We start from the raw sequence: 24,908 nt of genomic DNA on the forward strand, positions 1-24,908 counted from the left end.
GTCAGAGGAGAGCTTCCATCCAATATGACATAAGCACAAACGGGAAAACCATCCAGCATGTGTACCATATTTGAACCACACTAGTGATGCTGGAAAGAAGTTGCATCACAGCAGTAAAGCCAAGGCTATCGTGGTGTGTATAATGACACGGGTCTATTTTGGAGGACAGTGTGAGAGGAGAGATATGTCAGCTGTTCAGCATTAGGCTTTACCAAAGCAGAAAAAAAGAGAGAGGTCTGCTGGCTGACTGTCTGCTCCGGGGGGATCGACAGATAGGCTAGCCCTCCAACCTGGGCATTCTCTCTCCCTGCCAAACGTTTGTTGTTAATCTTGAGGGATTTGGGGAAAAAGAAGACAAGAGTCGGATATACCTTTCATGACGGACTGACATTTTTTGGAAGCATTTGTCTGCTTTTTTGTCCCACTGAAAGTGGTATTTCAGTTCGGATACTGAGAGGACGTGAGAAGAAATACATTTTCCCAGAATACAGCTAACCAGGTTTAAGGTGGGTACACCACAGCAGGTGTTATAGTTATCTTTGTGACTTGAATATTTTTAACATGTCATTGCATTACAAGTGATCAATGCAATGTTGTTTTTTTTCTGCCACTTACCTATTTGCATCAAGAAATTGTTAATGATTGGAGAACTTAATGCTCATAGTTCTGAGAATTGTGACGTTACAGGTGTTCACATAATTTTTTGTGTGTACAATTTTAAATCTGTTTAACATTGTAATCTATTGGCTGTTCTGCTCTCTGTTCCTGCAGTGACAGATTGTTAGTATGTCGTCCAGCATTTAGTACAGTAGACTGAATAACGCCAGACAGTTGCCCATTTGGTCTAGTTGTTTAGATTTTTACATTAGTCTCACCTCCTATGGAAAATGACAGTCCCGGGTGGGAGATGCATGAGGGTTAATCAGATACTCTCTTCACAGCTGTTTGGATACCTAAATTATGTGAAGTGACTTTGGCTGACCTTCTTTTGTTGATAACCTAATTGGGATTTGTTGACATTACATATGGTCTGTAAGACAGTGCTGTCTGAGATTGAGAATGTGTCTGTATTTCTGTATTAAGCATACAGCACCATATGACGTGGCAGGGCATTTGATGGGGTGGTGTTCTGCCTTAGATGGAAGGTGGCCCACCCCCACTGGAATTACTTACTGCCTTATTACCCCATTACAGTGCCTTGCAAAAGTATTCATCCCCTTTGGCGTTTTTTTGATGCATTACAACCTGTAATTAAAATGGATTTTTATTTGGATTTCATGTAATAGACATACACAAAATAGTCCAAATTGGTGAAGTGAAATAAAAAAATTGTTTGTTTAAAAAAATTCTAAAAAATATATACTTTTTAAGTGGTGCGTGCATATATATTCACCCCCTTTGCTATGAAGCCCCTAAATAAGATCTGGTGCAACCAATTACCTTCAGAAGTCACATAATTAGTTAAATAAAGTCCACCTGTGTGCAATCTAAGTGTCACATGATCTCAGTATATATACACCTGTTCTGAAAGGCCCCAGAGTCAGAAACACGACTAAGCAAGGGGCACCACCAAGCAAGGAACACCATAAAGACCAAGGAGCTCTCCAAAGAGGTCAGGGATAAAGTTGTGAAGAAGTACAGATCAGGGTTGGGTTATAAAAAAATATACCTAACTTTGAACATCCCATGGAGCACCATTAAATCCATAATTAAAAAACTGAAAGAATATGGCACCACAATAAACCTGCCAAGAGAGGGCCTTCCACCAAAACTCACGGACCAGGCAAGGAGGGCATTAATCAGAGTGAACATAGAGACCAAAGATAACCCTGAAGGAGCTGCAAAGCTCCACAGCAGAGATTGGAGTAACTGTCCATAGAACCACTTTAAGCCGGACACTCCACAGAGCTGGGCTTTACGGAGGAGTGGTCAGAAAAAGCCATTGCTTAAAGAAAAGAATAACCTAACACGTTTGGTGTTCATCAAAAGGCATGTGGGAGACTCCCCAAACATATGGTAGAAGGTTCTCTGGTCAGATGAGACTAAAATCTATATTTTTGGCCATCAAGGAAAATGCTATGTCTGGCGCAAACCCAACACCTCTCATCACCCAGAGAACACCATCATGGTGGTGGCAGCATTATGCTGTGGGGATGTTTTTCATCGGCAGGGGCTGGGAAACTGGTCAGAATTGAGGGAATGATGGATGGCGCTAAATACATGGACATTCTTGAGGGAAACCTGTTTCAGTCTTCCAGAGATTTGAGACTGGGACGGAGGTTCACCTTCCAGCATGACAATGATCCTAAGCATACTGCTAAAGCAACACTTGAGTGGTTTAAGGGGAAACATTTACATGTCTTGGAATGGCCTAGTCAAAGCCCAGACCTCAATCCAATTGAGAATCTGTGGTATGACTTAAAGATTGCTGTACACCAGCGGAACCCATCCAACTTTAAGGAGGTGGAGCAGTTTTGCTTTGAAGAATGGGCAAAAATCCCAGTGGCTAGATGTGCCAAGCTTATAAAGACATACCCCAAGAGACTGGCAGCTGTAATTGCTGCAAAAGCTGGCTCTACAAAGTATTGACTTTGGGGGGTTGAATAGTTATGCACGCTCAAGTTTTCAGTTTTTTTGTCTTATTTCTTGTTTGTTTCACAATACAAAATATTTTGTATCTTCAAAGTGGTAAGCATGTTGTGTAAATCAAATGATACCAACCCCCAAATACAATTTTAATTCCAGGTTGTAAGGCAACAAAATATGAAAAATGGGGGTGCCTACTTTCTCAAGCCCCTGTAAAGTGGATGTAAATTGTGGTGCCACATGCATTGCATGTGCTTGTGCACAAATACTTGTATAGGTATATGCATCACTGTGTCATCTCCTATTGGAGAAGCTGCAGATGCTGTTGAGAGGTACTGATACCTGTTATTTTCTACGTCTACACGGCTGTTTTTACTCTACACAACGCAGACTGAAACCCATTATAAAATAGGAAAAATGCCAAGGGGGGTGAATACCTTCGCAAGCCACTGTAGTTGGTGGAGCCTCAATAACCCCTCGATTCCATTAATTTATATGTTATTGTGGTTTTCCTATTGGGTTGTGTCACTTAGCTCTATGATTGACAGCTCTTGTTTGTCAAACTCATTCCATGGAGGACCTTGCGTCTGCTGTTTTTTCCCCTTTTTTCTTTCAATTAAGACCTAGACAACCAGGTGAGGGGAGTTCCTTACTGAGACCTAGACAACCAGGTGAGGGGAGTTCCTTACTAAGACCTAGACAACCAGGTGAGGGGAGTTCCTTACTGAGACCTAGACAACCAGGTGAGGGGAGTTCCTTACTAAGACCTAGACAACCAGGTGAGGGGAGTTCCTTACTGAGACCTAGACAACCAGGTGAGGGGAGTTCCTTACTAAGACCTAGACAACCAGGTGAGGGGAGTTCCTTACTAAGACCTAGACAACCAGGTGAGGGGAGTTCCTTACTAAGACCTAGACAACCAGGTGAGGGGAGTTCCTTACTGAGACCTAGACAACCAGGTGAGGGGAGTTCCTTACTGAGACCTAGACAACCAGGTGAGGGGAGTTCCTTACTAAGACCTAGACAACCAGGTGAGGGGAGTTCCTTACTAAGACCTAGACAACCAGGTGAGGGGAGTTCCTTACTAAGACCTAGACAACCAGGTGAGGGGAGTTCCTTACTGAGACCTAGACAACCAGGTGAGGGGAGTTCCTTACTGAGATCTACACACCAGGTGAGAGGAGTTCCTTACTAAGATCTAGACAACTAGGTGAGAGGAGTTCCTTACTAAGATCTAGACAACCAGGTGAGAGGAGTTCCTTACTAAGATCTAGACAACCAGGTGAGAGGAGTTCCTTACTAATCAATGACCTTAATTCATCAATAAAGTACAAGGGAGGAGCGAAAAACCGCAGACACTCAGCCCTCCTTAGAATGAGTTTGACACGTGATCTAACCCATTGTGAGGTTAATGGATCCTCTTTTCTCATTACTAGCATACATACTTTACATGCAGACTGCTGAGTCTATATTAGTGAAGCTGAGCTCAGGCAAGTATTGAGGTGTCAGAGATTACTTCATTATACAGGCCCAGCCACGCCACATCCAAGTATATCCATATTAAAGTGTTGCTCTCGGGTTCTGGCCACATTGGTCCTCCATTTTAACACATGTCAATGAGAATGAGAGAGTGGAGAGGTTATTTACAAGTCAACATGAAAATGTTCTTGACTTATAGCATGTTTTAAAAGATGTATGAAACGGTATAGTTTTAGCCCTAGGGACAACCTAGGGATACGGACAAGGGGAAAGCCAATCAGAAGTGGCTGAGACCATCCCTCCTGACAGACCATGGGAGATATGTCTGGGAGAAAACTAGCTGCTGCAAGTAAGACCTTACTCGATGGCACACATTCTATTCAGTTACTTGTCTTCACCTTTATGTTTCCTTCTAATTTATTCAATATTCAATGACCTGTTATATAAATATGAAAAGGTTTCAACAAGTGTGTGTGTTTTACTTTCTGACCGTCTGTCTGCAGAGAGCCAGACCCAGCTACTGGTGGTGAAGGGTCTGGAGGATGTGGAGGTGTGTGAGAGCGAGGGTTGCTCCTTCGAGGTGACCCTCAACCTGTCCTACATAGATGGCACGTGGACCAAGGACGGGGTCAAGCTCAAGTCCAAGCCTACTTGTCGCATCACTACACATCGGAATAAACACACTCTCACCTTCACCCGGGTCACCTTAGGAGACACTGGCCTGTTCTCCTTCCAGACTGATGGTGCCCAAAGCTGTATTCAAACCTCAGGTCAACTCATTGTCATAGGTAACATTATGACAGGACACAACAGAGGAGTAATGCAAAGTACAGGGACAATTGTATGACCATCTTTCAGTCTAATTATTCTGTAATAGCTTGGAAGTCTACATTAGCTCGATATCTTCTCACTAACTTGACATCCAGGCTAATGGCTTGGCCTAGAAACAACACACATTTATAGATAAATCACAGTACAGATCACAGATACATCAGTACGTATTTAGATCAAACCCCATACTGGATCTCTAGGTAATGTCTGGCACTACTGTCTATCTGTCTATCTGTCTGTCTGTCTGTCCGTCTCCCTTTGTCTGTCTGTCTGTCCGTCTCCCTGTGTCTGTCTGTCCGTCTCCCTGTGTCTGTCTGTCTGTCCGTCTCCCTGTGTCTGTCTGTCTGTCCGTCTCCCTGTGTCTCCCTGTCTCCCTGTCTCCCTGTCTGTCTGTCTGTCTGTCTGTCTGTCTGTCTGTCTGTCTGTCTGTCTGTCTGTCTGTCTGTCTGTCTGTCTGTCTGTCTGTCTGTCTGTGGTTGTCTGCCAGCCAGAGACATCCAGATCGTGAAGGAATTGGAAGATGAGGAAGTGACTGAGAGGCAGAGTGTGACCTTCCAATGCGAGGTCAACTATGAGAATGTGGACGGGCGCTGGTACAGAGACAACACCAGGATCAAACACGGAGACAACGTCAAGATCAGACATGAGGGTGAGCATGGGACACAACTGAGACGAGTCATGGACATGTGTCTACAGGTCAGGATTCTACTGATGAAACATGTATTTCTATCTGAATACAGGTCAAACTCACACCATGTGCTTCAAATCTGTAAGGCCAGCAAATGCTGGGGAGATCAAGTTCACTGCAGACAGGGTCTCGTCCTATGCAATTCTCACAGTAAAAGGTAAACAGCTATTTTGAGATTCAACAATATCAATGCTCCTCAGTGACTCAAAAACATCTATCTGGCCCTAAGTGACCTTCTCTGATTAATGTTCACTAAACAATCGTTCAATGTTACTGCTGTCTCCACAGAGCTGCCTGTGCAGATAGTAAAGCCTCTGAGAGTGAAGATTGCTATGTACAAACACAAAGGCCTGCTGGAGTGCCAAGTGTCGCGGGCCAACGCCCAGGTCAGGTGGTTCAAGAACAGGAATGAGATCCAGCCCAGCCAGAAGCACCAGATCGTCAGCGATGACATCTACAGGCAGCTCCACATCGACGACGTGGCCTCATCTGATGAGGACACCTACACCTGTGATGCTGGTGATGACAAGACATCCTGTCAGCTGTTAGTGGAGGGTGAGATGCTCACACTCATTGTGATTAGTTCTAACAGTTCCAGTGTTACTTATATTCCTAATATTAAACGTTAATAAACAGTTTATAAGCAAATCTTCATACAAAGTGTGTGTGTCCCCCTCTTACTTACAATCGATGAATCACCAAAACCCCTCCTTCAACCAAATATACTGTATCCACAATGAAGTAATCCAACTATCTATCTCACTCCCTTCCTGGAGTGTACCCTTTCTCTCTGCCATTTACTCTGTTTCTCTGGATGTGAAGATACTGATGGGGTGTGTGTGCTCCCTATGCGTGCAGAGCAGGCTATCAGCATAGTGCGGGGACTGAGGTCCCTGGAGGTTACAGAGCCCAGGGAGGCCCTGTTCCAGGTGGAGATCAGCCTGCGGGTGGGGAGACCTCCCAAGTGGACCCTGGATGGAGAGGTCCTGATGGAGGGGCCTAGAGTGAGCATAGACCGGGAAGGGACCATGCACACCCTCTGCTTCAGCAGCACAGACAGCTCTATGACAGGCCCCGTGCAGTTCAACGCCGGGAAGAGCCGCTCTGCCGCACAGCTCACTGTGAAGGGTAAGGTAGTTCATTGATTATCACTAAGTGAAAGTTGGAACGAACCCCTGCTTACTTTTGACAGTGGCCCTCCAGGCTCTGGGCTAGATCACTGTATTGCTAGAGATTTGTACAGGACAGTATTACAGTATATCATTATTCATCTCTGTATCTTCCCAGAGCGCCCTCTAAAGGTGGTCCAGCCCATGCCAGACGTGGAGGCTAAAGAGAACAGCTCAGTCACACTGAGCTGTCAATTTGCCCCCTCCCCCAGGGTGGTACGCTGGTACAGGGGCCGCACCGCCCTGCAGACGTCCAGCAAGTACAGCATGAGGACGGAGAAGAGCCAGGCAGAGCTGACCATCCAGGGTCTCAAGGAGACCGACACCGGCCAGTACAGCTGCATGGCTGGAGGGTCAAAGAGCACGGCTAAGGTCACTGTGGAGGGTGAGGATGATGAATAAAAGAGGAATACAAGTGTTTTTATAGACAAAGCTTCAATGTTCAGATGCTTAATCATGGAAATGAATTGCAGCTTCATGCTTGATTTTGTCTTTATATACCACAAAGTACTGTATGCTGTGTTTAATCTACACTGTGTTGAACAGTAGATATAAACCAACCCTGACACCATGGATATGAGCTATTTATATTTTTGTTCAGTGCGAAGGCTAAAGATCATAAGGCACCTGGAGCACGTGGAAGTGGAGGAGGATAGTAACGCCACGTTCACCTGTGAGCTCAACTATGTGGTCGCCAATGTGCAGTGGCTCCTGAACGACAACCGTCTTAACGCCACCTCCGTCACCAGGATCCAAAACATGGGCACCATCCACAGCCTCACCATCAAAATGCTCCGCCCCCAGGATAGCAGAGTCACGTTCCAAGCCGGCCTGCTCACCGAGTCCACCTCCCTCAAGGTCAAAGGTGAGCCTTGTACAGTTGTCAATTCTCACTTGTGAGCAGCCACTGCAAGAGAAATTGAGAAACAAGTGGAATGCTGGTGGTTGTACGTGTCCAGTCAGTACTGTCTTAAAGTCTTAAAGCACAGTATCTACATCTTATCGAAAATAAGGCAAATCTGCCAGACTTGATTTTGACTGAGACCTGAAGATGGTTGAATCTGATGTCCTTCAGTAAGGCTGTGGAGGTCATGACATTTCGTCAGCCAGTGATTGTCAAGCAAATTACTGCCAGTCTCACGGTATTTGACCGTTAATTAACTGTGGCAAACCTCTTCAAGGTTATGAGCGTTTGTCACAAATTAAGTGGGAAACTGTCACCAAATTACCCCAGAATGAGAGTTCTTTCGAACAGGACAGTACCTGTGTGTTTGTTTCTCCGTCATGGTCCACCCAGGTCGTAGGCAAGGTCAAGGATAGCAGGGTTCGGTACACGAATCGGGTTCTCGGTATGTCCAGGTCCAAACGCCAACAGGTAAGTCCAAAACAGTCCAGCTCATACACGGTAAATCCAGCCAATATCTATTGTCTCTTTCTCTACTGTTCATAGATCCTTCCACCCCTCTCTCCCTCTTCCTGGTTTTTCTTGACCCTTTATCTGTGTGTCGGCTCCACCTTCTGAGGGTTTCCCTTGCTTCTGGGACTTGTAGTTTTGGCAGTCGGCCATTTTGTGATCCGTAGTTCTGATCGGGGTGGCCATTTTAGTAATCTAGTAATTTATTAGTTCTGCTCTCACATATCTGCCATTTATCACTCGACCCCCTTCTTTGCCACACATCTCCCCCCCTAGATCCGACCCCCTAGGTCGGGCTACCGCAGCAAAATATGCGTGCATGCGGGATAACCCATCCACATTTCCCATTTCCTTCCCTGCTTTGTGTTTCAAGTCAAAGTGAAACGGTTGGAGACTCAAAAACCACCGCATCACCCGAGCGTTCTTCTCTTTAGCCCTATGCATCCAGGTGAGTGGGGCATGGTCACTGATGAGGGTGAAGTGGCGCCCCAGCAGGTAGTATTTCAGGCTTTCTAGAGCCCACTTTACTGCCAGCGCCTCTTTCTCAACGACCGCGTAGTTGGTTTCCCGTGGTTCCAGCTTCCTGCTTAAAAACAGGATGGGGTGTTCCACCCCTTCTACCTCTTGGGATAGCACTGCTCCCAAGCCGACCTCTGAGGCATCCGTCTGAACCACAAACTCTTTCTCAAAGTCTGGTACCACCAGCACTGGATTACAGCAGAGAGCCTCCTGTAATGTCCTAAATGCTTTGGTGGCCCTTTCATCCCATTTGACCATGTTTGGCCCTCTGGCTCTAGTCATGTCGGTGAGTGGGGCGGCCACTGTGGCATAACTTGGGATGAACTTCCGGTAGTAACCGGTCAGCCCTAGGAAGGCTCGAACTTGCTTCTTATTTACTGGTTTCGGCCATTCTCTAATTGCCTCCACCTTCTTACGTTGGGGTTTGATTAACCCTCTTCCCACGGTGTATCCCAGATACTCTGTTTCCCCTAACCCCACATAACACTTGGCAGGGTTCGCCGTGAGCCCTGCCTTTCTAAGGGCGTCTAACACCGCCTGTACCCGGGGTAAGTGGGATTCCCAATCAGGGCTGTAGATTCCCACGTCATCTAAATAAGCTGCGGCGTATGCCTGGTGCGGTTTTAGGACCTTGTTCATGAGCCGTTGAAAGGTGGCTGGGGCCCCGTGTAAGCCGAATGGCATGACGGTGTATTGAAACAAACCGTCAGGGGTTGCAAAGGCTGTCTTTTCTTTGGCCCTGGGGGTCAGAGGAATTTGCCAGTACCCTTTTGTCAGGTCCAGGGTCGTAATGTACCGAGCTTTACCAACTTTCTCCAGTAGTTCGTCTACTCGGGGCATGGGGTAGGCATCAAACTTGGAGATTTCATTTACCTTCCGAAAGTCGTTACAGAACCGCAAAGACCCATCGGGCTTGGAGACCATCACAATTGGGCTCGACCACTCACTATGTGACTCCTCGATCACTCCAGCTGTCAACATTTTCTCTGTCTCTGCTCTAATCGCGGCCTGTCGAGCCTCGGGTACCCGATATGGCCTCATGCTCACTTTTCTCCCTGGTAGGGAAACGATATCGTGAGCCGTAACCTCAGTTCGGCCGGGTACCTCTGAAAACACATCTCTGTTTTTCTGGATCAGGGTCTTTACTTCCTGTACTTGTGCTGGGGACAGAGTAGGTGAAATATTTACTTCGGCTGCCCCCTGAGTGTGTGTAGGGTATGTGACCATTAGTGTTTCTCTCTCTCTCCATGCTTTTAACAGGTTTATGTGATAGATCTGTTCCTGTGGCCGTCGACCTGGCTGTCGGATCCGATAATTCACTTCTCCTATTCTCTCCAGTACTTCATATGGTCCTTTCCATGTGGCTAGTAGTTTGCACTCTACCGTGGGGATCAGCACTAACATCTTATCTCCCGGTTGAAATTCCCTCAGGGTAGCCTGCCGGTTATAAGTGTGCCGCTGGTGCTCTTGTGCTTGTCTCATGTGCTCTCGGACGATGGGCATGACTGTGGCTATCCTGTCTTGCATTGCCGTGACGTGCTCTATGACACTAGTATACGGGGTGGATTGGTGCTCCCAGGTTTCCCGGGCGATGTCTAAGATTCCCCGGGGGTGCCTCCCATATACCAGCTCAAAGGGAGAAAACCCCAGCGAGGCTTGAGGAACCTCTCTAATGGCAAACATCAGATACGGCAACATGCAATCCCAGTTTTTCCCATCCTTATCGATTACCTTCCTGAGCATTGACTTCAGGGTCCTGTTGAATCTCTCAACCAGCCCGTCCGTCTGAGGATGGTAAACCGATGTCCTCAACTGTTTCACCTGCCACAATTTACAAAGGTCCGCCATAAGGCGGGACATAAAGGGGGTCCCCTGGTCAGTAAGGATCTCCTTTGGAACCCCTACCCTGGTGAACAAGAGCACTAATTCCTTGGCAATATTTTTGGAAGTCATCGTCCGAAGGGGAATGGCTTCTGGGTAGCGAGTGGCATAATCTAGAATGACCAGAATGTATTGGTGTCCTCTGGCGGACTTGGGTAGTGGGCCCACTATATCCATCGCTATCCTCTCAAATGGCGTTTCGATTATGGGGAGTGGCACTAACGGGCTTCTAACAGCTGGTCGGGGAGCTGTTAACTGGCACTCCGGGCACTCTCCACAATGCCGAGCCACTTCAGCCTGAATTCCTGGCCAGTAAAACCTCCTTACAATCCGGTCTCGGGTTTTATCGATACCAAGGTGTCCACCCAGAATGTGCCCATGAGCTAGATCCAGTACTGTCCTCCGGTACCGGGTGGGGACCAACAACTGTTCAACCACATCAACCCCTATTTTTGAGACTCTGTACACCAAACCCTTTTTCATAATGAAGTGGGGAAAACTATTACGCCTCATCCCATCATTTATGGGAGTACCATCGACGACCTGCACGTCTGCTCTGGCTTGCTGCAGGGTTGGATCCTGGTTTTGGGCCGTCCCGAAATTAGTCAAGGACCCTGCCAGGTCTGCTGGTTCTAGATCGTCATCCTCTGGATTCAGATTGACCCCAGCCCCACTAGTACCGGGCTGTTCGTTGTCAACGAGGTTTGCCACTTCATCCTCATCCTCCCCTACTAGCACCTGTGAGGTTGGCCCCTGGGAGACCTCTTTTCTTGGCTTTGGTTGAAGGCCCCATGCTTCTTCCTGCTTGGTCAGGGTTGTTGGCTTCTCAAATATGCCATTCTTTTGGCCTAACTTCGCAAAGTTAGGAAAGTCTCTACCCAATATTACATCATATGGCATCTTTGGGACCACGCCGACCTCACAATTCAGCAAATCGTCCTCTGTTTGTATGCTCACTAAGGCTGTGGGGTACAGACGGGTATCCCCATGAATGCATTTAACACTGATATCCTGACTTGTATCCAGTTTATGAGTTGGCACTAGGTTTGCAACGACCAGGGTTAGCATACTGCCAGAATCCAGCAGTGCTTCAACCTCTTTCCCTTCAACCGTCACCCTGCACATATGTTTGTTTCTTGATCTTTCAAGTACAGTGGTTACAACAGGACATGCATACCACATATCATCTTCTTTTTCACCGAGGTTACATTGCATTGGCTCTTCTTTAATAGGGCAGTAGGCTGCAATATGTCCTGGTCGATTACAATTGTAACAGATAATAGGCGTTCGGGCGGGAGACCCCCTCGACCCCCGGTCCCGGTTTCCGTTTTCTCCCTTAGTGTCTCGGCCCGATTCTGATTCTTTCCTCATGCCCCCACGCTGCTCTCTTCCCCCTCCACCTGTTGGGACAGTCTTACCCTGTCCGCTGGTTCGCCCAGGCCTGGGGAATGGGAATCTTTCCTCCTGTGCCTGCTCAGCTGTTCCTGCCGTACAATACCGTTCAACTAGGCCCACGAGATGGTCGGCGGAAAGTACCTCGTTCTGGCCAACCCATCGTCGCACATCTTGGGGTAGACCTCGCTGAAACTGGTTGAGTACGATGGTCTCGACAATCTCGGCGGAGGATTGGGTCTCCGGTCGCAACCATTTCAATGCCAGGTGAATCAAGTCGAACATCTGTGTTCGGGGAGGTTGTCCAGATCGGTAGGACCACTGGTGAAAGCGGTGTGCCCTCACGGTATCGGTCACTCCCAGTCTTGCCAGAATCTCTCCCTTTAGTTTATCGTAATCCTGTGCATCTGTCAACTCCAGGTCGAAATACGCTTTTTGAGCATCCCCTGCCAGGTATGGTGCCAGAAGCCCTGCCCATTCTTCTTTCGGCCACTTCTCCCTCTCTGCAGTCCTTTCGAAGGTGGTAAGATATGCTTCCACATCATCCTGTGCTGTCATTTTTTGAAGAAAATGATTGGCCCGCCTCTGGGTATTTGCAGCTGGTAATTGAGCCCCAATTTGGTCCGCTAGCCCCTTTAGGCCTTCTCTTAACTCCCGGGTGTTTCTCTCTTGCTCTTCTCTGAGCAGCTGGTTGGTGCGGTGCTGGACCTGTAACGTGTCCTGGTACATTCGCATTGCATCCTGATGAGCTATTTGTTGAGCTCTAGTTGCCTCTTGTTGGGTGGCCGCCGCTTGTAACAGGGCTTGTATGGCTCCCTCCATACTCATTTTCCTGAGAAACTGTCCTAACCAAACAAAGCCACAAAAAATAAAAAAAATAAAAATAAAAAATAAAAATAAAACCTGACTCCCCTTTGGAGTGCTAACTGAACTTTTTTTTTCTTTTTTTTTCTTTTCTTTTTACCTAACCAGCGGAATGGTTAGTCCATATGCCCACATAACATAAACACATTTAGCATCTCCTGGCTTCCACGCATAGCCTTCAAGCCACTGATGCAGACCTTGAGAACATCTACATTTTAAAAAGTTGAATAAATCCATGTAATATAGCCTACAACAACACAAAAAATCCATTATTTATTTTAGACAGGTCTAAAGAAGCATGATATGAAGAAAATGTAGTCTATTTCAGAAGAACAGAATAGCATACTCTGAGTTGTCCTTACATTAGACCCTGATCTGGCTATGCCATATGGCTGTGGGCTACACTAGTTCATTTAGCAGACAAGATATGCTTAGAATTCTGTGGCATTATTTTATATTATTTTATAGTATGAAGAATACAATTGACCATAGCTGAATAAAATAGAAAGGATATTTTCTCCAAATGATTTGAGGGAGTGTTCCCATGCAGCTATTCTGTGTTGAGCGGCTAAAACAAAGAGACAGGTATTTCTATATGCTTAATTTAGATTTACTTATGTAACTTTAGTTGTGATACAAACATTGGGCTATATGTTTTGATGTTTAATAGATTCTAACGCTTCGAACACACCAACAGTGTCATTGCATTTTGGTACACCAGAATTACATTCATTTCCAATGAAACGCTGGGTTTGCCTTGCAGCATTGCGTTGCAGAGGCAGTTGCTGTTCGTTTGGTGTGGTGCATACGATGCGTCAAACTGTATGCGTAGACGGCTTGACAGAAATGGTAGCAGAAGGGGAATGTGGAACTTTTGTTGCATGCATATCCAGATGATGCTGTGTGTAATTTTGCGCAATGACGCTGTCAGTGTGTTTGAAGCGTAAGGCTGCATGATGAGACTCTAACGATGATTGTATTATGTTTTTGCACAGGCTGTACACACTTCATCAGTCTCTCATTCACAATTTGACAAGCACTTGATAATGCCTACAATTTCCTGGCGGTATCCCCTTTGTGTGGCCATAATGCACCCTAGAAAAATCCATGCCTTTTGCAGCCAGTGGCTGTTGTTGTCACACCCTGACCTTAGTTCCTTTTTTATGTCTCTATTTTGGTTTGGTCAGGGCGTGAGTTGGGGTGGGCATTCTATGTGTTTTTTATATGTTTTCTATTTCTATGTGTTTGGCCTGGTATGGTTCCCAATCAGAGGCAGTTGTCTATCGTTGTCTTTGATTGAGAACCATACTTAGGTAGCCTTTTCCCACCTGTGGTTTGTGGGTAGTTGTTTCCTGTTTTGTGTTGTTGCACCTTTCAGGACTGTTTCGTTTCGTTCACTCTCTTTGTTGTTTTTTGTTATTCAGTGTTCAGTTTATTTAATTAAATTCATCATGAACACGTACCATGCTGCGTTTTGGTCCACTCCTTCTTCCCAGGACATCCGTTACAGTTGTGCCCTTGGGCTGAATATAATAATTATAATCCCCTTCTCTCGGTTGCGTGCGTCCTTATCCAATTGCGAGGCGCATATTGAAGATATTGGAAGAACTGTCCACATTTACTTTTCATCAGCCAACAAGATGAATAGGCCTAATGAAAAGCAAAAGCACTAGCCTATGTCAATCTACTATTCCCCATAGTACAAAAGTCGACCTATTCTGTGCGATAAATAAATATTCCAAACATAGTCTGTGACAGTTGTGGGAGGCGATAGATCCCAAATTAATACAACCACTAGCATAAAAAATAAATTTAAGCACCGAGGCTGACACAACAGATCATAACGTTTAGCTGAAAATGTTGATAAACTATTAGGCTACTTCTTCACATTATAAGCGAAGCAATGCGCACATGGCAGTAGGCTATAAGCGCAAATGTTCTATTAGCAGGAAAACACCATTCAAAAGTGAGATGCTATTATGCATGAAATGCTTTTAAAATAAAGGTGCATTTTTATGGTGAAAATGAACTTCCCCAAATTTGAAACCTGCGTTAGGTTCTACACCTGTTGTAAAGCGGATTAATGTGCTTAATTTTTTAGAAGTTATTTGGCCACTTTTGTTGTGATATGTCATGACGTTGCCTGTTTAGGTACATAAAGCCCATCCCCCTCTCCCTGCCACTCCCTGCCTCCCCCTTTCCTCCTTCAACCCATGCTGTGGTCACAGAGAGACGTCGTAAATTCCTGAGAATCTCCTCATGGCCAAACAGTATTAGAGAGAGGGTAAACTTTCAGGACAAAGGGTTTTCTTCCACCTCACAGAACTTGAGGTGCGAACAGATTTCATGTTCCTGCAAAAGTATAAAAGATCGGTGAAGATTCCAGCTATTAACCGGTCCGTTTGTCACAATGTGGGAAACTCATGGGAGACTGTGTGGCTACATTACCATACCGCTGTTTGTATAATAACCTCAGATATGAGGTTTACATCAGTTTGTTGTATAAAATTAATGAGTGAGTATGATACTGTTTGTATAATTGTGTAATATGATTTTGGACTGTTTAACTTTTTATGGCTGCAGGGGCAGTATTGAGTAGCTCTGATTAAAGGTGCCCATTTCAAACGGCCTCGTACTCAATTCTTGCTCGTACAATATGCATATTATTATTACTATTGGATAGAAAACACTCTCTAGTTTCTAAAACCGTTTGAATTATATCTGTGAGTCAAACAGAACTCATTTGGCACAAACTTCCTGACCAGGAAGTGGAAAGTCTGAAATCGAGGCTCTGTTCTTCTTCCTGCCTATACATGGGCATGATACGTAAGAGTCTACGTGCACTTCATAGACCTTCCCCTGGATGTCAAGAGGCTGTGAGAGAAGAAATTTAGTGTTTATCTTGGTCTGAATTGGAATACAAGCTCTTTGTATGACGTGTCCCTCATTTCCGGTACTCTTGGGAGCGCGAGGTGGACAGTGGGATTGCCTTCTGTTTAGCTGCCGTTATGGACGACTACTATCTCCGGCTCTGATTTTATTTGATACGTGACCATGTCATCGTAAAGTATGTTTTTTCAATATAGTTTAATCAGATTTTTGAAAATTTTTCGGGAGTTTTGCTGTGTTCCGTTCTCTGACTTTGTTGACGATGGAGAGATCCGTGCCACTTGGCTAGTGCGCGTGCTAAATGAAGAGGGAAAGTTGCCGTTCTAAATCCAAACAACGACTGTTCTGGACAAAGGACACCTTGTCCAACATTCTGATGGAAGATCAGCAAAAGTAAGAAACATTTTATGATGCTATTTCATATATCTATCGTAGATGTGAACTAGTCGTCGGTGGCCAAGTGTTTCTGGCTATTGTGCTAAGCTAATATAACGCTACATTTTGTTTTCGCTGTAAAACACTTAATAAATCGGAAATATTGGCTGGAATCACAAGATGCCTGTCTTTCATTTGCTGTACACTATGTATTTTTCAGAAATGTTTTATGATGAGTAATTAGGTATTTGACGTTGGTGTCTGTAAGTTTTATGGCTGCTTTCGGTGCAATTTCTGATTGTAGCTGCAATGTAAACTATGATTTATACCTGAAATATGCACATTTTTCTAACAAAACATATGCTATACAATAAATATGTTATCAGACTGTCATCTGATGAAGTTGTTTCTTGGTTAGTGGCTATTTATATCTTTATTTGGTCGAATTTGTGATAGCTACTGATGGAGTAAAAAACTGGTGGAGTAAAAAAAGTGGTGTCTTTTGCTAACGTGGTTAGCTAATAGATTTACATATTGTGTCTTCCCTGTAAAACATTTTAAAAATCGGACATGTTGGCTGGATTCACAAGATGTGTACCTTTCATATGCTGTATTGGACTTGTTAATGTGTGAAAGTTAAATATTTAAAAAATATATATTTTGAATTTCGCGCCCTGCACTTGAGCTGGCTGTTGTCATAAGTGTACCGACGTCGGGCTTGCAGCCATAAGAAGTTAATGAAGAAAAATACAAATCCCTTTTGATTTGAACTAAATCCAAGGACCGCCCCTGAGCCCAGTTAGGGTCAGACATCCTGGGACAGCCCCTTTCTGCAATTCCGAATAAAACCCAACTTTGAGAAATTATCAGCAGACCATGTTTTTTCTCCATAGGAGGAGAACGAAGGTTAAGTACCATTGCTGAATCTTTAACCATACCACGTGGTTAAACTCTTAGACGAATAAGAACAAGTCTTTGATATTGACTACTAGTCTGCAGCTAGGAATTCGGTATCATTGAACGCGAAGAAAGACAACCGCCGAAACATCCATTCTATAACGAATGTCACTCTGAACTATCCACAATAACCAAGACAGAGACAGACGAATCTCTCCAACAGAAACTAACTTTCCTCCAGCGATCAAGACGACACACTGAGCGTAAATATATATATATATATATTGATTGCAGTTGTTCCCGAATGAGTGAGCGTTCATGTGTAAAGGATTAGCATGTCAATTGTTATAGTTAGGAACTCTAGTGACTTCTGAGTCGACCCCCAATTTTCCCTTTGTCTAACAAGCCGCCATGCCGGTTCAGCCCACTAGGGCATATTTCTCCCATCATTTCATGTAACCATTTTAAGTTTGTTTGTTTGTTTATGCATTTCTGTGAATTACTTAGTTAGTAATAAATAAATGATTTAAGACAATTGATGTATGGATGACTCATAGTGAAGACTGGGTTCGTGCAGATAACCAACAATTTACGACGTTTGGAATGAGACTAACGTGAGGTAAAGTAAATAATTAATTAATTCGAAGACTAATTGATCAGATAAAATATCTGAAAAGTTATTTTAGGAAATGATAACTTTGTAATCCGAATATTTTTCCTTGGTGCCCCCAAATTCATAGTTAATTAGTTACGTTATTAATCAGTTGATCGCGTAATCCCTAATTACAAGAATCTTTGATATAAACTATAAGTCTTCAATTTAATGATAGCAAAGACACGACAGATACAAACCTTATCAAAACATATTGGCCTATGGGCTAGGCTACATGAGGTGTGATACAAACCTTATCAAAACATATTGGCCTATGGGCTAGGCTACATGAGGTGTGATACTAACCTTATCAAAACATATTGGCCTATGGGCTAGGCTACATGAGGTGTGATACAAACCTTATCAAAACATATTGGCCTATGGGCTAGGCTACATGAGGTGTGATACTAACCTTATCAAAACATATTGGCCTATGGGCTAGGCTACATGAGGTGTGATACAAACCTTATCAAAACATATTGGCCTATGGGCTAGGCTACATGAGGTGTGATACTAACCTTATTAAAACATATTGGCCTATGGGCTAGGCTACATGAGGTGTGATACTAACCTTATCAAAACATATTGACCTATGGGCTAGGCTACATGAGGTGTGATACTAACCTTATCAAAACATATTGGCCTATGGGCTAGGCTACATGAGGTGTGATACTAACCTTATTAAAACATATTGGCCTATGGGCTAGGCTACATGAGGTGTGATACAAACCTTATCAAAACATATTGGCCTATGGGCTAGGCTACATGAGGTGTGATACTAACCTTATCAAAACATATTGGCCTATGGGCTAGGCTACATGAGGTGTGCGACTATGACTTGAAAAAGTCGCAAAAAATAGCCATGCGTTTCTTCCCTTACTGCACACAAGCTGGGAATCATTCACAAGTGATAGGCTAATATTGTCACCCATCAGACTATTCTTGATTTAATCTTGTCTTTACATATACTAAATAATGCATGTGTGAAATTTGTTTTGATTTAGAATGGACCATTGTCATGCACCTGTCTCAAAACAGGGGCAGCGGGAAAAAATGCATGTCATCCATGCACATAAATAGTGAATGGCGGAACACTTATCCCCTGGTTAATTTGCCAGCCAGGTAGGCCATATACTGTTGAAAAGAGAAGCAATGTGCTTAATATTAGAAAAATTGAGAAATAAATATAGTAGGCCTAGTATATAGAAAGCTGATGGGATCCTCCTCCTTTTAATAGAGCCCGCAGTTGCATAGCCTATAGACATGTTGCGCAACATGACCTCATGGACTCTCATGAAGTGTTTGATTAGATTTTCGATTACATTTGCATTGATGTCAGATTGATTAGAGGGACAATAGGATGCTGAGTACCAGGCAGTTAGCAAGTTTGGTAGGCTACTAATGACCATCAGCAGCATCACAGCTTTGAGAAGCCTAATTACCATGACTAAACGGTCACGTGGAATTTGACTGCCATTATGACTCGTAACCCGCCGGTGTGGCGATAATGCGGTCACTGTAACAGCCCTATCCTTCAGTAACTTTAGACAAGCAAGAGATATAAGAGCCACTGATGCTTGGAAGAATGTGTACGATTAGATCAGGAACTAATGTGTTTGTACTGTTTAATTTATCCTCCAGAAAAGCCAGCGGTGTTCCTGAGGTCTCTAGAAGACATGTCAGGGGAGGAGGAGGGGAAGGTGTGTCTGCAGTGTGAGACCTCTAAGGAAATGGTCACCCCCATCTGGAGGAAGGATGGTACGGTCCTGGCCAGCAGTGACAAACATGAGCTGCTCAAGTTTGGGAAGTCCTTAGCGCTCATCATCCACAGTCTGAGTAAGGATGATGCAGGCCACTATAGCTGTGACCTGGGCACCAGCCAGACCAAGGCCAAGGTCACAATACATGGTATGTATGGTCCAGATCATCAACAAGGTCTGGCCCAAACAATTATTGGAACAGAAATGCCCATCTTATCGACTATCAATTGTCCATCTGATCTCACTGACATTTCCCACCACAGACCTTCACATCACCATTGCCCAGCGTATGAAGACGGCCTCTGTTCTGGAGGGCGAGAGCTGCAGTTTCGAGTGCGTCCTCTCTCATGATGTCATCGACGAGTCCTCCTGGACCCTGAACGGTCAACTTGTGGTCAGCAACAGCCGCATCCAGAGCGTAAACAAGGGCCGCAAGTACAAGATGACAATCAGAGATGCAACCTTGACTGACGCCGGGGACGTTGTCTTCTTCATCAAAGACCTCAGCTGCAGGACCATGCTATTTGTCAAAGGTGAGTGACTGGCTCTTGTCTGAAGCGTGTCTGTCTGAAATGTGTACTAACCTGTGTGTCATCCTGGCCAGTCACACTATCCTTGATCTAACCTCTGTAAGAGCATCAACAGGATGGTACTTAGGCTATACGTATTACTATGTAGAGTGTGTTTGTTCCTAAGGAGGGCCTATTGCAACATGTGGGTGTCCAGATTGAAGGCCTGTAAACAGATTATACTGTATGTGTCCCTAGAGAAAACCTGCTAATAATGTTATACTGTTATACTGTATGTTATACTGTATGTCCTTCCTCCTACAGAGAAGCCAGTGCATGTGTTCAGGGACATGACGAACGTCAAAGCCACCCCAGGGGAGGATGCTGAGCTGAGCTGTGAGATCACCAAGCCTGAGGCCTTCATACGCTGGCTGAAGAACGGCCATCAGATCAGGCACAGCCCCCCCAAGTACGAGATCAGTGTGGAGGACCACCTGGTACGGCTGGTGATCACAAACACCTGCATCAGAGACTCTGGAGAGTACTGCTGTGAGGCAGATGGAATTGCCACCCGTGCCAAGCTGGAGGTCAGAGGCAAGTACTGGGTAGTACTGCAGTATTATTGTGTAACGGTATTGTGTTGTTTAGCAATGTTGTGTAATCGTGTCAAATGTAAATGAATTTGCGACTCGACTTTGACTCAGAGCCTCAAGACTCCAGACTCGACTTTGACTCAGAGCCTCAAGACTCCGGACTCGACTTTGACTTGTGACTAATTACTTGTTTTGAAATGTTCTGGCCAGTTTCTGGACTGCTTTTGTACCTAATCAGGTGTAGCACACATGAAGTGTATTTAACCCCTCCCACACCTGCTCAGGTGTAGCACACAGGAGGTTTATTTAACCCCTCCCACACCTGCTCAGGTGTAGCACACAGGAAGTGTATTTAACCCCTTCACACACCTGCTCAGGTATAGCAGCACACAATAAGTGTATTTAACCCCCTCCCACACATGCTCAGATGTAGCACACAAGAAGTGTATTTAACCCCTCCCACACCTGCTCAGGTTTAGCACACAGGAAGTGTTTTTAACCTCTCCCACACCTGCAGAGCTGCAGCACATGTTTGCACGTGAGCTGCGGGAGGCACGGGCCGAGGAGAAGAGCAAGGTGACGCTGGAGTGCGAGACGAGGTTGCCGGCCAAGCGGGTGACCTGGTTGAAGGGCATGGCGAAGCTCCGGGCGGGCAAGAAGTATGTGATGAAGCAGAAGGGCGTGGCCCTCTCCCTCACAATCAGCTGCCTGGACAAGGGTGACACGGATGTGTACATCTGCGACGTTGGCACCATGCAGAGCCGGGCGCTACTGACCGTACATGGTAAGGCCATAGAAATAGAATGAATAGAACAAACAGTCCCATTCAAGTCAACGTTCTGTTATAGGTTGGATTTTGAGAGCCATATTGAGTGTACTCCTTTCTATACAGCTTGTGTATGTTTAATGTTAAACCCTTGCGTGATCGGTGCAGGTCAGAAGGTTTTGATCATGGATGAGTTGGAGGACGTTGAGTGTCTGGAGAATGACACGGTGATGTTCAGGTGCCGTATCTGTCCCAGCGACTATGTTGGGGTCAAGTGGTACCTGGATGAGACCTTACTGTACACCAACAAGCTGAATGAGATCCAGGTGGTCCCGGGGGGATACCACAGTTTAACCTTCAAACAGCTGGCCCATAAAGACTCGGGCACCATCTCCTTCGAGGCAGGTGACAAGAGGTCCTACGCCTCATTGCTTGTTAGAGGTAACTTCAGCGTACAGTTGTTTTGTTTTACAAACATCTAAAAACACTGTACTATTACAACTATTCACAAAATGAAACTATGTCAATTATATGTCACTCCTTTTTGTCCAGCATTTATGTATTTGACACGGTTGTCTATGTAATCTACTCTTCTTGTGGTAAAGAGAGACGTCCCACCATTACCAAAGCATTGGAGGACTGTGAGGCCATTGAGGGAGGCGGTTTGGTGCTGGTGTGTATCACCTCTAAGCCATGCCACATTCTGTGGTACAAAGATGGCTGCCTAATGTGGAGCTCCTCGAGGTACTACGTCAGTCGCTCAGGTAATGAGGCCAGGCTGACAATCAGGGAGGTCAGTAACAGCGATGCTGGGGTGTACGAGTGCAGCGCTGGATCTGTCAGCACCAAGGCCGTCGTCACTGTGAAAGGTAAGAAAAGGACCTCTGTTTTAAGATATTTTATTATGTTGTTGTTGTCCTTACTGTGCATTTGGCATCACATGTAAAGAAGTACTGTAAATGTCTTCAAAAGACAAAGAACAGGATTACTTCTTTACCGGTTTGCTTCAGCTATACCTTGCTTATTCTTGTCACACCACAATGTACATTAGGCTGTCATGGGTCCATCTTTTTGTTCCAGCCATCCCAGCTGAGTTTACCCAGCAGCTGCAGAGCATGGAGGTGAAGGAGGGGGAGGATGTGACCCTGTCCTGTCAGTTCTCCCTGCCGGGGGTTGCGTTCCACTGGAGGAGGGGCTTGGAGAACCTCAGGGCTGGAGAGAGGTACCTGATAAAGCAGAAGAAGTCCCTCATCTCTCTGACCATCACCGGCCCGAAGCCAGAAGACTCAGGAGACTACACTTGTCAGTGTCGAGACCACAGAACCACAGCCACCCTCACAGTCCACGGTAAAAATACATTCCTGCTTTTCATTTCAATTCCCAGGATGCATCGTGTGGAGTAACATTAGTGCCAACAGAAATTAAATGAATTCAATAAATTCAATGTTGTATTATCACTAGTGCTATCAGAGTTAATCATATATCTTAAGTTACATTTTTATAGTTTTAGTGCACAACTGTATTTTTATTGTGATTAATCATGTTTTCTGAAAACGTTCAAAATACACAATATATACAGCTAAAAACAAAGTGATTTTAAAACAAGTTGACATTGAGGTTAAACGAAGTGTGCATTATCAATTTACCTGATTTTGCGAACCGTTACTTTGGACAAAATCAAGACATCAATGTTTGTGTAATGCTTTTTGTATTAAAATCTTAAATTACAGCAAAATTTGAACAAATTCTGAATTTGCTAGGAACTCAATTACATTTTTTTTTATCGCTTGACATCCCTAATTATCACACCAATAAATTAAAGATAATCTATCTGAACATGAATGGAAACATTTTCCATTTTCATTCAGTCGTCATGCCTGTTGGTGGTTAATTAAATGGAATGACAAAATGTAGATTTCCGCCTAAATAGACATACCCAAATGCAACTGCTATTCATGTGTAATTACATGATTCTGACATCAAAAACGTGGTATATTTGGGAAAAAAGACATCTGGGAGATTATGAGGAAATTATCAGAAGATCGATATGAGTTACATAGTTCAGAATACACAAGATCAAGCACACACAAAATAACATTTTTTTTTATTTTGAAAGTCATCTTTCATTGACAAGCTATAAGTTAATTATTGATGACTAGAGCTGGAAACACATCAGATGGCTTCCAACATGTTTTAGTAAGTGGTGTCAGGTGTGGACACGGGACGTTTCCAAGTGTCCCTAAACCTCTAGGTCTGTAAATTAGATCATTCCAGTGATATTGCATATTTGCAATCCTAAATGCTATTTGTTCAGTATAAAAACACAATTTATTACCATATCAACCTCACTCAAACATTGTGGTGGTGTTATGGGTTATCCAGGGTACATTCAAGTGTCCTTTCAACCTCTCCAAAATGTCAGAATGTGGTAATTGCACTGTTTTTACAAACTGGATGTTAAAAGGTTCTAGGCCTTGCTTTGTTCCATCCAGGTCAACTGCATATCCCTGGAAAGCTTATCTCATTGGCTACAATACTGTCAAGATGCCATAGTAGCCAATCCCCTGTGTAATGGATGCCTAAGCAGGCAACATCATATTTTTGATGTGCAAAGATATAGTCACTCGGTGGACATTCAATGTTGCCATTAAGTCATACATCATCAGAAAACATTGACAATAGGCTAGATTTGTTCCTACCAATCTATGGATTAATTTGATACCACCCCATGTAGCTATAGTTCAAATACTGACCAAATCGAAGCTTACCTTGTAAGATGTTTGGTGAAAACGTTGTGTAAAATAAACATTTTGACTCTCGGGGCTGGTGATCAATAACGGTAGGTCACAGACAGAGAAATAAGATATCCTCATGATCTGTGGAGTCCCAGCTTTTAGTGTGTATCAACGTGTTCCATGTCTATTTCGTTTATGTCTCACAACGCTAACCGGAATGTAGGTAGCAGCCATCTTGAAATGAGGTCATCGGCTCGCCCTGACCTTATAAATTTGTATGCCCATATATGGTAGTGTGTTACCAAATATTTGAAGGCATCAATCAATAGCCAAGACACTTAGCTTTCCACAGACACCCTGCTTTTGCAGATAGGGGCTACCGTTCTCATACCAGACTGAACTGAATAAAACAAAATCTAATAGGGTCCCCAAATATGGGGACTTTACATTTAAGAGGTTTTAATACTAAAATATGTATATTTACTCGTCAGCTATCCCCATATCCTTCAAACAACAGTTGAAGAATGTTCAGGCTGAGGAGGGCAACAGTTTCACATTGCGCTGTGAGCTCTCCAAACCAGGAGTCCCTGTAGAGTGGAAGAAAGGAGAGGAGCCGGTGAGGCATGGAATGAAGTTTCAGATAAGGAAGAGGGAGACCATATCGGAGCTTCAGATATGGAAAGCTGTGCCAGAAGACAGTGGAGTCTACAGCTGCCAGTGTGCAGACCAAAAGACCACGGCCACTGTCAAAATCAGCGGTAGGAAGTTCCTCAGCCTTATTATGTTTTCCTGTACAGCTACAGCTAATCTTTCTTGAAGTGACATTTTATACATTTGCATTTTTTGTCATTTACATGAAGGCCAAAATACCTTACAATTTATACTATTCTCATTAAACTATTTTCCATG

General features: G+C 44.4%; 1 protein-coding gene across 1 annotated transcript in view; it reads left to right on the forward strand.

The window, feature by feature from the left end:
* The first annotated feature begins 4,386 nt into the window (after window positions 1–4,386).
* The window catches only part of LOC120053814 (obscurin-like), a 55,074-nt gene continuing 34,552 nt past the window's right edge, over window positions 4,387–24,908 (forward strand). The window contains exons 1-16 of the mRNA XM_039001075.1: window positions 4,387–4,414; window positions 4,569–4,853; window positions 5,384–5,545; window positions 5,637–5,741; window positions 5,873–6,139; window positions 6,443–6,712; window positions 6,872–7,138; window positions 7,355–7,618; window positions 19,278–19,544; window positions 19,660–19,929; window positions 20,230–20,499; window positions 21,016–21,282; window positions 21,433–21,705; window positions 21,870–22,133; window positions 22,345–22,611; window positions 24,491–24,757. Of these exons, the coding sequence (XP_038857003.1) occupies window positions 4,387–4,414; window positions 4,569–4,853; window positions 5,384–5,545; window positions 5,637–5,741; window positions 5,873–6,139; window positions 6,443–6,712; window positions 6,872–7,138; window positions 7,355–7,618; window positions 19,278–19,544; window positions 19,660–19,929; window positions 20,230–20,499; window positions 21,016–21,282; window positions 21,433–21,705; window positions 21,870–22,133; window positions 22,345–22,611; window positions 24,491–24,757 (3,793 nt within the window). The remainder of the gene's footprint in view (window positions 4,415–4,568; window positions 4,854–5,383; window positions 5,546–5,636; window positions 5,742–5,872; window positions 6,140–6,442; window positions 6,713–6,871; window positions 7,139–7,354; window positions 7,619–19,277; window positions 19,545–19,659; window positions 19,930–20,229; window positions 20,500–21,015; window positions 21,283–21,432; window positions 21,706–21,869; window positions 22,134–22,344; window positions 22,612–24,490; window positions 24,758–24,908) is intronic.

Source organism: Salvelinus namaycush, chromosome 9 (genome assembly GCF_016432855.1).
Source record: "Salvelinus namaycush isolate Seneca chromosome 9, SaNama_1.0, whole genome shotgun sequence".
Taxonomy (NCBI): Eukaryota; Metazoa; Chordata; class Actinopteri; order Salmoniformes; family Salmonidae; genus Salvelinus; species Salvelinus namaycush.